The sequence below is a fragment of the Capricornis sumatraensis genome, chromosome X (genome assembly GCF_032405125.1).
Source record: "Capricornis sumatraensis isolate serow.1 chromosome X, serow.2, whole genome shotgun sequence".
Lineage (NCBI taxonomy): Eukaryota > Metazoa > Chordata > Mammalia > Artiodactyla > Bovidae > Capricornis > Capricornis sumatraensis.
The window spans coordinates 75,954,984-75,970,753 of record NC_091092.1 but is presented as its reverse complement, the minus strand read 5'-3'; the positions used below and the strand labels follow the sequence as shown (position 1 = coordinate 75,970,753).

General features: G+C 46.7%; 1 protein-coding gene and 1 pseudogene across 1 annotated transcript in view; one reads left to right on the top strand and one right to left on the bottom strand.

Annotated features, from left to right (window-relative positions):
* LOC138071766 (neurabin-2-like) overlaps positions 1-6,236 on the bottom strand; it is a 162,637-nt pseudogene extending 156,401 nt beyond the window's left edge.
* A 1,167-nt stretch (positions 6,237-7,403) lies between these two features.
* SLC16A2 (solute carrier family 16 member 2) overlaps positions 7,404-15,770 on the top strand; it is a 132,933-nt gene continuing 124,566 nt past the window's right edge. The window contains exon 1 of the mRNA XM_068962969.1: positions 7,404-8,025. Within this exon, the coding sequence (XP_068819070.1) occupies positions 7,404-8,025 (622 nt within the window). The remainder of the gene's footprint in view (positions 8,026-15,770) is intronic.

The following is a 15,770-nucleotide window of genomic DNA, read 5'->3' as shown; positions in this document are numbered from 1 at the left end:
TAACATTTATTGAGCATTTACTACATGCTAACATTTATTTCCAGGTGCTGTGCCAGCTGCTTTCCATATCTTATTTCTCATCCTTACAATAAACCTTAACAATAAGCCTCTTTTCTATTGTTTATAGTAAGTCTCCTACATACAAATGAGTTCTGTTCCAAGAGCATGTTCATAAGCCCAATTTGTTCATAGGTCTAACAAAGTGAGCCTAGGTTTCCAACTAACACAATCAGCTATCTAGTACTGTACTGTAATAGGTTTACAATACTTTTCACACAAATAATACATTAAAAAAAAAACAAAAAATACAGAAAACATTTTTAACCTTACAGTGCAGTACTTTGAAAAGTACAGTAATACAGTACAACAGCTGGCATACAGTGGCTGGCATCGAGTGAACAGGCAAGAAGAGTTACTGACTGGAGGAGGGAGAAGAGGTGGGAGATGGTAGAACTGAAGGACTGTCGGCAATAGGAGATGGAAGGAAAGCTGCAATTTCACTCACATCTAACATTGTTGGAATATACATTCACATCTTTGAAAGTTCGCAGTTCGAAGGTTTGTATGTAAGGTACTTACTGTATGGGCTTTGTTACACTAAATAGTTTAATTAATTAATTAATTGCACCCTGTTTGTATCAGGCATTTGTGTTAAATCCTAAGGATATAAAGATAAATAATGCTGACCCTATGCTCAGGGAGGTCACAGACTAGGAGAGGAAACCAATATAAAGGGCAAGGCTCATCCTTACACTGCATTGTAACCATATACCTAAGACACTTCTGTTTCAGTCCCACAAGGGAGCCACTCCTTAGGATGGGAATCTTTTAGCCAAGATTTAGCACAATGTTTAGAAGATGGTAGGCTCTCAGTTGGGCTTCCCAGGTGACACAGTGGTAGAGAACCCACCTTCCAATGCAGGAGATGCAAGAGAGACAGGTTTGATCCCTAGGAAAATCCCTGAAGGACATGGCACCTGACTCCAATATTCTTCCCTGAAAAATTCCATGGACAGAGGAGCTTGGCAGCCTACAATCCATGGAGTCACTGAACAACTGAGCATGCATGCGTGCACACACATACACAGATTCTCAATAAATACTCTTGAATAAATGAAAAAATTAATTAACAAAAGGCTTTTTAAAAACCCATTCCATTTCTACCTTAGATATGATCAATAAACTAATCCATTTCACCCTTTCTCTCACTTCAAGCTTTGCTGCTCTGTACTAGCTCTCAGAGGGTTAAATCCCATCTCATTGTTCTTTATAAAGCTCCTGCTGCTTCTGTCATCTTTCTCCTCTATGCCTGCTCTAATAATAGACCAACGATTGAGCAGAATTGCTTCCTTGGCATTCAGGAAGCAGGCTTCATGCATATGGTCAATTGATTTGTTTTTAATGTACCTATTATTATGAATAGGCTGCTGGCTCAAACTGAAGTTAGGCTACATCCAATATCTTTTTCCTTCCATGCCTCCACTGTGGTTCCTAGGAGGTGTCAACATTCAATTTCCTTTCCCAGTAATAAGGATTTCCATCAGTACTCTTTCCTGATTCTGGACAACAAAACCTAAGTCTTCTTTGCCTTTGGACTTCTTTTGCCGTCACCATTTCTTTTGCCACTACAAGCATCCTGGCTCCTTTTCACAATCAATCTTACTTGGCTGTCAGATACAAGGTGGTGCCATGTCATCAGAACTCTTCAGTTACCCTTATAGAGATAAATAAAGAAAAGTGAACAAAGGAAGGAAAAATTATGTACTCATCTTGAGAAGGGCTTCCCAGGTGGTTCAGTGGGTAAAGAATCTGCCTGCAATGCAGAAGATGCAGAAAATGCAGGTTTGATTCCTGGGATGGGAAGATCCCCCGGAGCGGGCATGGCAACCCACTCCAGTATTCTTGCCTGGAGAATCCCATGGACAGAGGAGCCTGATGGACTACAGTCCATAGGGTTACAGATAGTCGAACATGACTGAAGCAACTGAGCATGCACACACGCTTCTTGAGAAAGTTCTCAATATGTCATTCATTCTCAAGTAGTTAGGATGATTTAGGCACAGGACAGAGGGATGATGAGAATGACCTATTGAGTTCTGAGACTTCTATTGAAAAAAATAGAGGCCCAACACAAGCAAGTACATTTGACCTGAAATTGAGAATGTCAGGGATAAAGGGCTTTCAGAGATCATCTGGTCTAGAGAATCCTAAGCAATAATCTGCAGACCGATGGCAGTCTGTGACATTTTCATCAGTCTGCTGACACTACAAAACTTGTTGTCAACTGATCTTTCTTGAGAAAGATTTTCCTCAGTAAAAGACTATGTCCTTTCTACATTTTCTATATGTCAGTATTAAGACATCATTACAATAATGATATGATAGTGATGATACATGCCCTTACAAGACAATATTAAAAGTTGACATCTTTATGTTGATCCCCAAAGTTTTGGGAGAAATTTTAGAGAAATTGTGCTAGTTTTTGAGATCTAAAATTGTGGTTATTAATGCTTTGGTCTAGTGGTTTCAAAACCTGGCAGTGCAGTAATATTACTGGAAAGTGAAAGTGCAATCACTCAGTCTTCTTTGCCAGGCTCCTCTGTCCATGGGATTTTCCAGGCAATAGTACTGCCATTTCCTTCTCCAGGGGATCTTCCTGACCCAGGAATCAAACCCAGGTCTCCGGCACTGTAGATAGATGCTTAACTGTCTGAGCCACCAGGGAAGTCCTGGCTCCCATCCCCAGAAGCTTTGATTCAGCAAGTGTGGAGAGGGACCCAGGAGTCAGTATTTGTACATAAGTCTCTAGGTGATTCTAATGTGTAACCAGGTTAGGGAACTACTGCTTTGCTTCACCACTTGTATGATTAATCAAGGACATAAGTAATTGGAATGGTTCCATTGTGGGATTATTCTGTTAGACACAGAAATAGAGTACGTTCTTTCCCTTGCAGTGTAAACCAGAGACCTCTGTTGGGGTTTTCTAAGATCCACAGACAGATAAGTAAAATAATTTAGAGAGTTTACAGGGGCCACACTCACTTCTCAAGAGCATAAGCCAAATTGAATGAAAAGGGGATGACAGAGGATGAGATGGTTGGATGGCATCACCAACTCAATGGACATGAGTTTGAGCAAGCTCCGGGAGATGGTGAAGGACAGGGAAGCCTGGTGTGCTGCAGTTCATGGGGTCACAGAGTCAGACACGACTGAACAACAGCAACAACAACACACAGTAGGTGCTCTCTAATGATTTGTTCCTATTGATGATATCTGTCAACCAAGTCTGATACAGAAATTTGTAGAGAAAACTTCACTCATCTTGAGACTTTAACTCTACTTCTGTCACCTCACTCTCAACCTTGTCTAATCCTTTACATCCTTCTCTTTCCTTTTCCTCAAGAGGACAAGGACCATTGTATGTTCCTGGGCTTGACTTGGTGACTGGCACATAGTACTTGCTTAATAACTATTTGTGAAATGAATGACTGGTATGACAAAGGCAAGAGGCATGTCTCCCCAGTTTAAGACTAACCCTCCTATATACTTTGTTGAACCCACTCTGGAGATGCATGAAAGGCATAGAATCTCAACTGGAGGATAGTGAGGAAAATGGGTGGTGAGGGATGAGAGAAGAGCAGGTGTCCATATGTCATGGAATGATGGATAATCTAGTATGCTTGGGGCCTGCCATGAATGGGAGAAAGGGAAGGGGAGAAAATGTTAAAGAGTGGAGCTCGACAGGTTGAATGTGAATGTCAAACTATAGTTTGACACACAGAGGCTCTTGGTAAACACTTGCTGAATAATTGTGGGTGGTCCCAAAGCATAAAGGACTTTTATGCCTAGTTGAGGAATTTAAACTTAACTCAAAGAGAGAATCACTGAAAGTTTTTAAAACAGAGAAGTGTCATGATTAAAATTGTATTTTAAAATTGTAATTGACAAGATTGTTTAGAAGAAGAGACAGAAAGCCACAGGCACCTTCAGATCTGATTTGGCTCTCAACTTCCAATCTTCACTAACACTGCTGCTACTGCTAAGTCGCTTCAGTTATGTCTGACTCTGTGTGACTCCATAGACAGCAGCCCACCAGGCTCCTCTGGCCCTGGGATTTTCCTTCTCCAATGCATGAAAGCAAAAAGTGAAAGTGAAGTCACTCAGTCGTGTCCAATTCCTGGCAACCCCATGGACTGCAGCCCATCAGGCTCCTCCGTCCATGGGATTTTCCAGGCAAGAGTACTGAAGTGGGTTGCCATCGCCTTCTCCATCACTGACACTACTATCATCCTTTCCTTCACTCAAGAAAGAAGGAAATGTCAGCGTCATCTTTGCTTCTTCTTTTTCTCTTACTATCCAAATCTATTCTGTCAACTACCATAACGATAGTTCACAGAGCCATCCCTTTGTCCTCATTCCTAGTCAGTGCCCTATTTCAGATTATCAACTTTTTATTACCTGGTTCACTGCTTGGTTTCCTTACCTCTTATCTTTCCAAGTCACAGTAACTTTTTATACTGTCACCATGGATTTTTCCCCTAAAATGCAGATCTGATATTAGTTGCCTACTCAATAATCTTCACTGGCTCTCTTGTATATCCAAAATAAAATCTAATACTTCTCAGCATGCTATTTAACAACTTTGTGGTGTGGGTATTAACTCCATTTTGCAGATAAAGAAACTGAAGCTCAGAAAGGGAAAACAACTTGCTTAGGATTACACAAGTTTACAATGATAGAATCATGATTAGAATCCAGGTCTCCAGATTCCAGTGCTCTACCATTATAAAATACCTTCTAAAGAGGGAATAAATGGTAGGCACTGCGTGTGTTTTGAGAATGGTAAGATAGTGGCTACATCATCTTGTCTTTTGGATGGGGAACATAATGTGAAGTTCATACAAATGAATTAAGATTCCTGTTCTAACCTCTTGATGGCTTTGTAGACTTAAAAAATTGACTTAAGAGGTTTCCTCACTTGCTTCCTCACTTGTGAGACAGGGACAAATCATTTCAATCTTATAGCATTGTTATGAAGATCATATGAGATCATTTTTGTAAAGGGCTAGCATAGTTCTAGGTTCACAAGAGCTTCTTAGTGTCATCACAACCCCCACTCCAGTGATCTAAAAAACAAAACAAAATGTATAAATGAGAACAGAATTTCGACAGGAGTCCGACATGGGCTACAAGACACCAGGGTCTATTCCTGGTTCTGGGTTTGGAAATAACCCTTTTCAGTGTTTTAATCAAGTTCCCTGCAAATGGATGCCAAGGCTAGGGCAATAGTTGATCCTGTGAGACTGCTGACTAAAAAATCAAATCTTAGGCATATAACGTCCATGATTCGTCACTCCTCATGACTGAAGCATTGAGGATTTTTATTAAAATGCAAACGTTTCCTGGGAGAGGCAGTATACATATTAACTTTTTGGCCTGATTAGCTTTCATTTACCTCTTTCTATGAGTAGAATTCTTCATGCCTCTTTACTTTGTCCCTTTTAGGTAGGGACACCCAACCTCCATCCCCAGCCTGTTAAAATCCTTCTCAAGATTCAAGGGCCATCTAAGCCACTGCCTCCTCCGGAAGCCTACTGTGATAACTCAACCACATCCTGCCTTTCCCTCCTCTGTCCCTCTCCCGGGGAGTACCTCCCCAGTGGCCTGTTGTGAAGCTCAGGGAGCTCAAGACTTTGCCTTGAATTTCAGCTTGTATTTGACTTGTCCCATGACCTTAGACTAATAAACACCTTGATTTCCTTAAGCCTCAATCTTCCAGCCTGGAAAAAGCAGGTGATAAAAACACACCTCCAGGCAGTAAGGAACGTGCTCTATTCCTGTAGCAATGGCTGCTTTGCTGACTGGTGGAGGCTCCATCATTTGTGAATTTGGCTTCTTCCTCTCATAGCATGGCAAGCTACCTGGGACACCTCTATCCTCCCGCTCAGCTCACCCCGCCTTCAGCTGCTTATTGACTATGTTCCTGGCCATCTGCTGCAACCCTGAGCTGCATTTTCACCTGCCATACAGTCTTTTCACCCAACAAGAAGGTTAATGAGATGCTGGGTAGAAAGGGCTTGGCGCTTGCCCGCCCGCTGGTGGGGAGTGAAGTAGCTTGGTAACCACACCACGAATTCTTGATTAGTGCATTAGACGCGCGGGCCCTTAGGGGAAGCAGAGCTTCCCGGGATCGCTGGGGCCGGCCCCGAGGGCCGAGGCTGGAAACAGCCGTGCATTCCGGCAGGGAGCCCAGCCGCCCGCGGGGCAGATCACCCCTCCCGCATACCGGGACCCGCTCACTCTCTAGGGAGCAAACTCTCCCTTTCCCTCGCAGGGCCAGGCCCTTGGTCTCGGACTTTCAGCGGGACTCCCGTGTCTCTATGCCAGAGGTGGGCGGAAGGGCGCGGTGGGTGCTGGGAAGACATCCCTCAGCTAGCGGCTCGGCCGAGTTCTCGAGCGCCCGAAAAGCCGCGGTGGAGACCCAAGGGACCAGCCCGGCCGGGATGTTGAGGGCAGAGCGGCCCTTGCCCAAACTGGCGGCTCGACCTGGCCCCAACTCCTACTTCCCCAATGCGGGACAGAGAGCCGGGAGAAGCCAGCGCTGAGCTCCGTCTCGTGCCCCGCCTGGGCCCGGCCCCCTCCGGTGCCACTGAACCTCCCTCCCTACCTGGCCCGGCCCCCGGCCCAGACCCGGCCCTCTACGGCTCCTCTGGGCTCCAGGTTGGCGCAAACAAAGCCCTGATTGACTGCCCGGAGGGGCGGGCCTCGCTGCCGGGCCGCCTCCTCCCATCCGCGCCCCGCCAGGGATTTGCCGGGAAGGGCGGGGGCGGAGGGGGAGAGACTGGGGTGGGGGGGCTGTTGCGCAGGACTGTGGGTGGGGGCTGAGCTCCTGAGCTCAAGACTGTGCCCACCGTCTGTCTGAAGCTTGGGCTGTGTCCTCCAAGTCCCCCTTAAGCCCAAGGAGGGGCAAAGGGACTACTGAGGGCGGGATGGGGTTCTTAGGGGCCATCTCTCGTCCTGGGGTCCCTGGGGAGACCCTAGTTCCAGGCTACTTGTGAGGAAGGAGAGAGAGTGGGAGTAAAGGATAGGCGGGGTCTTCCCTGGGGATTCTGGGTTGATCAATGCTTGTTTGGAGCCTGCGGGGAGGAGAGGGAAGGAGAACAGGATAGTTTATGCTCTCGTTTTTTCATTTTAACTATCCCTCTACTGGGCTTCTGGACTAGGAGAACGGGATTCGGAAAGGGAGTTGAGGAAGGCAGTGGCGAATTGAGGAGGAGGTAGGCAAGTGTGAGGAGGAGGAGGAAGGGCTGGGGAGAAGAGCGAGGCTGTAGGGCTGCCTGTTGACGGAGGAAGAGGTTGAGGGGGAGGGAGAGGAGGAGGAGGAGGGGGAGGAGAGAGATGACATGGGGAGAGGAGGAGGGGGATTGGACGGGGGAGGAGGAGTAGAGGGCTCGAGGGACCGTCTGTCTCGGGACAGGCTGGCCAGCTGGGGCGCGGAGCCGGGAGGAGGAGGCAGCAGCAGCAGCGCTTGGAGCAGCAGCAGCAGAAACAAGTACCAGCCACAGAGCGGCTCCTCCGGCCCGAGCAGCCACAGTCCCCCGGCCGCGATGGCGCTGCAAAGCCCGGCGAGCGAGGAAGCTAAAGGGCCCTGGCGGGAGGCAGACCAGGAACAGCAGGAACCGGTGGGTAGCCCCGAGCCGGAGCCGGAGCCGGTGCCAGTGCCCCCACCCGAGCCCCAGCCAGAACCTCAGCCGGAGCCCCAGCCCCTACCGGACCCTGCACCAATGCCGGAGCTGGAGTTTGAGCCTGAGCCGATGCACGAACCCGACCCTACACCCACGGTGGAGACCCGCGGCACCGCGCGTGGCTTCCAGCCCCCCGAAGGTGGCTTCGGCTGGATGGTGGTCTTCGCTGCCACCTGGTGCAACGGCTCCATCTTCGGCATCCAGAACTCCTTCGGGATTCTTTACTCCATGCTGCTGCAGGAGGAAAGAGAGAAAAATCGCCAAGTGGAGTTCCAAGCAGGTGAGCGGCCCCGCGCGCCCCACCTGGCGTTCTAGGCAAGGGTGTTCGTTCCGGCCGCTGCAGATCTCATATCTCCTGGCCTGAAGCGCCCCTCTCTAGTGCGCCGCTTGGACTTATCGCCGTTACCCCTAGCCCTTGGCGCTGCTAGGGCGCGGGTTGCCTGGCTCTGGGCAGCCTCGGCTGTGGAGACTAGCTGCAAGAAATCCCTGGGGGTGGGACCTGGGACCTTCGGTGATCATACACAAAGAGTGAACTTTTTTGTTCTGGGACATATCCAGACGCACCCTTCGGGTTTGTTTAAAGTACTCTGAGCGTCTGTACAGAGGGAAATATTTGCAGAAAGGTTTTTCTTCTTGTTGTTGTTGTTTTGTTTTGTTTTCGTGGGGGTTGGGGGGTGAAGTGTGAAGCCATGGAGAGAGGAGAGAGTTGGAAGGTTGGGAGGACTTTGAGAGAAATACCGTACCTCAGATGTCCGCAGCAGCCTCTGTTCCTGTACAGGAAGTGGAGGTGTTTTCTGTCAAAAACACTTTAGGAATCCTGATGACTGAGCGAAGAGTCAAACACATGGCAGGCGTGTGTATCTATTGGAGAGAGAGGAAGGGAGGGAAGGAGTGCGAGTGGAGGGGTGTGCGCGCGTCTATTTGCCTGCAGTGGTTACTGCCCAACAGGGCGGGCTGTCCTCTGCCACACTGACGGAGCGAGCGGATCTCTGTGCCCTCTGAGCTGAACCCCAAACCAGGCAGGGAGGCAGTCTCCAGAGAGGCGTGAGGCGGCTGGCAGACTGGGCCCTGAGACTCACTTTGCACCGCCTCCAACCTCAGCCTTGCCCTCCCTGGCGCCTCGCGCCTCTTCGCTGTCCGCGGGGTGCCTCGTTAGTCTTTAGCCAGAAAGCCGGCCTCCACCCCTCCTGTCTCCGGGTGGTGCTGACTTGCTCTTCTTCCCTAAGACAAGCAGGACTGGGGGCATAGCTCTCGCTGTTCAAAGCTGGCTGCAGAACCACAGGATTGCGCGCTCCTCCCATTGAGCCTGCCAGTGGACTCAGAGAAGTTGAAGTAGCCATCCGGCTTTCTCAGCAAGCCGCCGGTGAAGCCCGTATCCCGTTTTGATGAGGAGTCTCAGGAGCGAACTGAAGGGCTTGGGATGCCTTCCTCAAGGCTCACTCCCTCTTGTGGCTCCTCAGGACAGCTCCACTCTAGACCTGTCGCAAGTTCAAAGCTTGGAATACGTGGCTTTTAAAAACGCAGCTCAGAATGTGTTGCCTTGGGACTGAAGGGTTCCCTCCTCTTCCCACCCCCAAACACACACACTTCTGCTGCTCTCTAAGGAGCACTGGGGGTTATTTAGTAAATAGAAACATTGAATTCTGTGAGCATCCACCTGTGGATTCTCTGAGCCCTTGGAGAGCCTCTCCTACTGCTCTCAATCAAGAACTCTTTTGTTTTTTTAATTTGCAGCTTCTCTGGGCTGCCCTTAAAGAGGTTTTGGGACTCTTGGTGCCCCTGGCCTTGTGATCCATTGACGTCCTAATGTGCAGGCCCCACTTGAAAGTTTGAGTGCATGTGAATGGCTGTACAAGGCAGTTCACAGGACTGCCCAGGCTGCTTTGATGCCTGAGTGGAGGGGGTTCCTGACTGTGTGGAACATCTGGGCAGAAAGTCACTACCACACTCACCCCTGGGACTACATTTTCCCTGATTTGAGCAGTTCAGGGGCTTTTGGGAAGGCAGCCAGGGTAAGGTCTCTGGCTTTTGCCTAGATTACCTTTTAGGGCACCTGCCGAGCACTGCCCTGTGGTTAAAGACAGGCTGTTGGCCTTTTAGGTCAGTGGTAAAGTCTGGGGAAAACTTCATGCGAGGTCGTGGGGAATGGGCTGAAGTTAGACCCTGGCATTCATGTGACTGAGCAGGCCTAGAGCAGGGGCCTTGGGAGTATGAAATAAAACTTGGAAAAACCACTATTTTACCAGGAAGAGGTCCACTGCTGGGGAACAAACTTCAAAGTAGGTGATCATAGGGGACTCAGGGGGAGGGCTGGCTGTGACTTTCCGGTCAAGACCTCACAGTGAAACTGGGAAGTGGGGGTGGCAGTGAGCTGTACCGAGGTGTGGCTGGTGTGTACTCTGACACAGACTAGGTCCATTGAGGGGCCGGGGTTACTTGTTTAAATTATGGTGAGTATGGGTCAGGAAAGGACGGAAAGGAATTTGGTATATCCCTAGGGTCTCAAACTACTTTGGCTTGGGTCCTTGCTGTGTGTGTCTTGAATTCATGAAAATTATTTTTGATACTGGAGGCTCTGGGGAGCACCTCAGTTTTTATTTTTAAAATGTCAGGAGCGCCCCCCCCCCACTACTTTCCTTAGTTCCTAGAAAATCTTATCCTCACCACTACCCTTCTTGAGCCCCTCAACTTTCCCAAGCAGCCATTTAGGTCCTGAGATTCCAGATATGTCTCTGCCTCCCTACACTTTCTGCAGTTTACTCAGAATTTCTCAGCTACCTGTGCCACGTTACTGGTGTCTCAAAAGGACAGAAGAAGCCAGTAGAAGCTTGCTGAGATCTTTGTCAGCCAGTGTTTGCCTAACAGCCATTCTGGGGAACATGGAATGTAAACCCATACATACAATCAAGGAGGTTGGTGCACCGTCTATTTCTATTAATGTCTGACATGCATTCCATCTCTAGATATCTATGAATTAAATATTTGGAAGCACCCCACAGCCCAAATTCTCTTTGGCTAGGCCTATGGCCCCGCCCATCAGAACAAGACCCAGTTTCCCCCTCAGTCAGTCTCTACCAACAGGAAGCTTCCATAAGCCTCTTATCTTTTTCCATCAGAGGGCAGACAGACTGAAAACCACAATCACAGAAAACTAACCAATCTAATCATATGGACCACAGCCTTGTCTAACTCAATGAAACTATGAGCCATGCCATCTAGGGCCACCCAAGACAGATGGATCATGGTGGAGAGTTCTGACAAAATGTGGTCCACTGGAGAAGGGAATAGCAAACCACTTCAGTATTCTTGCCTTGAGAACCCCATGAATAGTATGAAAAGGCAAAAAGATAGGACACTGAAAGATGAACTACCCAGGTTGTTAGGTGCCCAAAATGCTACTGGAGATCAGTGGAGGAATAATTCCTAAAAGAATGAAGAGATGGAGCCAAAGCAAAAACAGTACCCAGTTGTGGATGTGACTGGTGATGGAAGCAAGGTCCAATGCTGTAAAGAGCAATATTGCATAGGAACCTGGAATGTTAGATCCATGAATCAAGGTAAATAGGAAGTGGTCAAACAGGAGATGGCAAGAGTGAATATCGACATTCTAGGAATCAGCGAACTAAAATGGACTGGAATGAGTGAATTTAACTCAGACAACCATTATATCTACTACTGCGGGCAGGAATCCCTTAGAAGAAATGGAGTAGCCAATGATAGCCAATAGCCATAGTCAATGAAAGAATCTGAAATGCAGTACTTAGGTGTAATCTCAAAAACGACAGAATGATCTCTGTCCATTTCCAAGGCAAACCATTCAATATCACAGTAATCCAAGTCTAGGCCCAACCAGTAATGCTGAAGAAGCTGAAGTTGAATGGTTCTAGGAAGACCTCCAAGACATTTTAGAACTAACACCCTCAAAAGATGTCCTTTTCATTATAGGGGACTGGAATGCAAAAGTTGGAAGAAACACCTGGAGTAACAGGCAAATTTGGCCTTGGGGTACAGAATGAAGCAGGGCAAAGTCTAATAGAGTTTTGCCAAGAGAACACACTGGTCATAGCAAAAACCCTCTTCCAACAACACAAGAGAAGACTCAATACATAGACATCACCAGATGGCCAACATGAAATCAGATTGATTATATTCTTTGCAGCCAAAGATGGAGAAGCTCCATATAGTCAGCAAAAAACAAGACCGGAAGCTGACTGTGGCTCAGATCATGAACTCCTTATTGCCAAATTCAGACTTACACTGAAGAAAGTAGAGAAAACCACTAGACCATTCATGTATGACCTAAATAAAATCCCTTACAATTATACAGTGGAAGTGAGAAATAGATTTAAGGGACTAGATCTGATAAACAGAATGCCGGATGAACTATGGACAGAGGTTCATGACATTGTACAGGAGACAGGAATCAAGACCATCCCCAAGAAGAAGAAATGCAAAAAAGCAAAATGACTGTCTGAGGAGGCCTTACAAATAGCTGAGAAAAGAGAAGTGAAAAGCAAAAGAGAAAAGGAAAGATATACCCATTTGAATGCAGAGTTCCAAAGAATAGCAAGGAGAGATACGAAAGCCTTCCTCAGTGATCAATGCAAAGAAATAGAGGAAAACAATAGAATGGGAAAGACTAGAGATATCGTCAAGAAAATTAGAGATACCAGGGAACATTTCATGCAAAAATGGGCTGGATAAAGGACAGAAATGGTATGGACCTAACAGAAGCAGAAGATATTAAGAAGAGGTGGCAAGAATACACAGAAGAACTGTACAAAAAAGATCTTCACGACCCAGATAATTACGGTGGTCTCATCACTCATCTAGAGCCAGACATCCTGGAATGTGAAGTGAAGTGGGCCTTAGGAAGCATCACTATGAACAAAGCTAGTGGAGTGATGGAATTCCAGTTGAACTATGTCAAATCCTGAAAGATGATGCTGTGAAAGTGCTGCACTCAATATGCCAGCAAATTTGGAAAACTTAGCGATGGCCACAGGACTGGAAAAGGTCAGTTTTCATTCCAATACCAAAGAAAAGCAATGCCAGAGAATGCCCAAACTACCACACAATTGCACTCATCTCACATGCTAGTAAAATAATGCTCAAAATTCTCCAAGCCAGGCTTCAGCAATACGTGAACCGTGAACTTCCAGATGTTCAAGCTGGTTTTAGAAAAGGCAGAGGAACTAGCGATCAAATAGCCAACATCCACTGGATCATTGAAAAAGCAAGAGAGTTCCAGAAAAACGTCTATTTCTGCTTTGTGACTATGCCAAAGGCTTTGACTGTGTGGATAACAATAAACTGTAGAAAATTCTTAAAGTGATAGAAATACCAGAGCACCTGACCTGCCTCTTAAGAAATCTTTATGCAGGCCAGGAAGCAACAGTTAGAACTAGACATGGAGCAACAGACTGGTTCCAAATAGGAAAAGGAGTACATCAAGGCTGTATATTGTCACCCTGTTTATTTAACTTATATGCAGAGTTCAGTTGAGTTCAGTCACTCAGTCATGTCCGACTCTTTGTGACCCCATGAACCACAGCACGCCAGGCCTCCATCCATCACCAACTCCCGGAGTCCACCCAAACCCATGTCCAATGAGTTGGTGATGCCATCCAACCATCTCATCCTCTGTTGTCCCCTTCTCCTCCTGCCCTCAATCTTTCCCAGCATCAGGATCTTTTCCAATGAGTCAGCTCTCCTCATCAGATGGCCAAAGTACTGGAGTTTCGGCTTCAACATCACTCCTTCCAATGAACACCCAGGACTGATCTCCTTTAGAATGGACTGGTTGGATCTCCTTGCAGTCCAAGGGACTCTCAAGAGTCTTCTCCAACACCACAGTTCAAAAGCATCAATTCTTCAGTGCTCAGATTTCTTTATAGTCCAACTCTCACATCCATACATGACCACTGGAAAAACCATAGCCTTGACTAGACGGACCTTTGTTGGCAAAGTAATGTCTCTGCTTTTTAATATGCTGTCTAGGTTGCTCATAACTTTCCTTCCAATGAGTGAGCGTCTTTTAATTTCATGGCTGCAATCACCATCTGCAGTGATTTTGGAGCCCAGAAAAATAAAGTCTGTCACTGTTTCCACTGTTTCCGCATCTATTTGCCATGAAGTGATGGGACTGGATACCATAATCTTAGTTTTCTGAATGTTGAGCTTCAAGCCAACTTTTTCACTCTCTTCTTTCACTTTCATCAAGAGGCTTTTTCATTCTTCACTTTCTGCCATAAGGGTGGTATCATCTGCATATCTAAGGTTATTGATATTTCTCTTGGCAATCTTGATTCCACCTTGTGCTTCCTCCAGCCCAGCATTTCTCATGATGTACTCTTGCATATAAGTTAAATAAGCAGGCTGACAATATACAGCCTTGACGTACTCCCTTTCCTATTTGGAACCAGAGTAGAGTGAGAATGGAGAGGAGAGTGAAAAAGTTGGCTTAAAGCTCAACATTCAGAAAACTAAGATCATGGCATCTGGTCCCATCACTTCATAGCAAATAGATGGGGAATAGTGGCAGATGTTATTTATTTGGGCTCCAAAATCAGTGCAGATAGTGACTGCAAGCATGAAATTAAAAGACGCTTACTCCTTGGAAGGAAAGTTATGACCAACCTAGAGAGCATATTAAAAAACAGAGATATTCCTTTGCCAACAAAGGTCTGTCTAGTCAAGGCTATGGTTTTTCCAGCAGTCATGTATGGATATGAGAGTTGGACTGTAAAGAAAACTGAGCACTGAAGAATTGATGCTTTTGAACTGTGGTGTTGGAGAAGACTCTTGAGAGTCCCTTGGACTGCAAGGAGATACAACCAGTCCATCCTAAAGGAAATCAGTCTTGAATATTCATTGGAAGGAGTGATGTTGAAGCTGAAACTCCAATACTTTGGCCACCTGATGCGAAGAGCTGACTCATTTGCAAAGACCCTGATGCTGGGAAAGATTGAAGGTGGGAGGAGAAGGGGATGACAGCAGATGAAATGGTTGGATGGCATCACTGACTCAATGGACATGAGTTAGAGTTTTTGAAGGTGGGAAGAGAAGGGGATGGCAGCAAATGAAATGGTTGGATGGCATCACTGACTCAATGGACATGAGTTAGAGTAAACTCAGGGAGTTGGTAATGGACAGGGAGGCCTGGTGTGCTGTAATTCATGGGATCGTAGAGAGTCAGACATGACTGTGTGACTGAGCTGAACTGAACTGAATATCTTCACAGCCCTAAAGCTGTGCTGATTGGCTTAATGGGCGTAAGGTTCTGTAGATGATTGGGACTATTATGAACATGCCCCTCCCCCAAAAGATTGTTTTGATGTTTAGAGGCTAACTCCACATCATAGTGGTCTCTGGACATGGGAAAAAGTCATAGGAAGTGTAAGGATGGAATTCAGGGCATTCTAGAGCATGCAATGTCCAGTCTTTGTGAACTCTGTGGTACATACAGTTCTGTGATGGCAGTGTATCTTGTCCTTTCTCTTCACCTATTTTGAAAAGGAAACCAGCTTTCCCTGGGTCCTAAGCCTGGTAGGACCGGCAGGCAAAAAGTCCTTGAGATGAAGGCAAGTGACTAAGGTCTGATTTAGGGGAAAAAGGAAAAGATCAAGAGAGAAATGAGCCTATACTTTTTGTAGAGCTTGTGGGAAATTTGTGAGTTCCCCTAACCCAGACCAAGCAGCATACAAGACAGGGGCAACCCAACAATTTGATGGGAAGTCTGTAATGCCCACCTGATATGAGAATGGAGACTTTTGGGGAAAAGAAAGAGCAAGGTAGCATTGGTTGCAGGCCTCAGATCATTATTGGAGCCCTAAATGAGTTGGATCAGGGGCAAGTTAGGGTTGGGGGTCCAGAAGACAAGGCAGAACAAGTCAGAGTTGTTAACACTGGCTCCAAGCTTAGGTCTTTTTGGACATGCCCCAGAGTAAACTCAGCACCCTGTACTTTCCACCTTGACTTCCAGTCTAGCACTGAGTCATAAAACATGATGGGAGGCATCTTTCC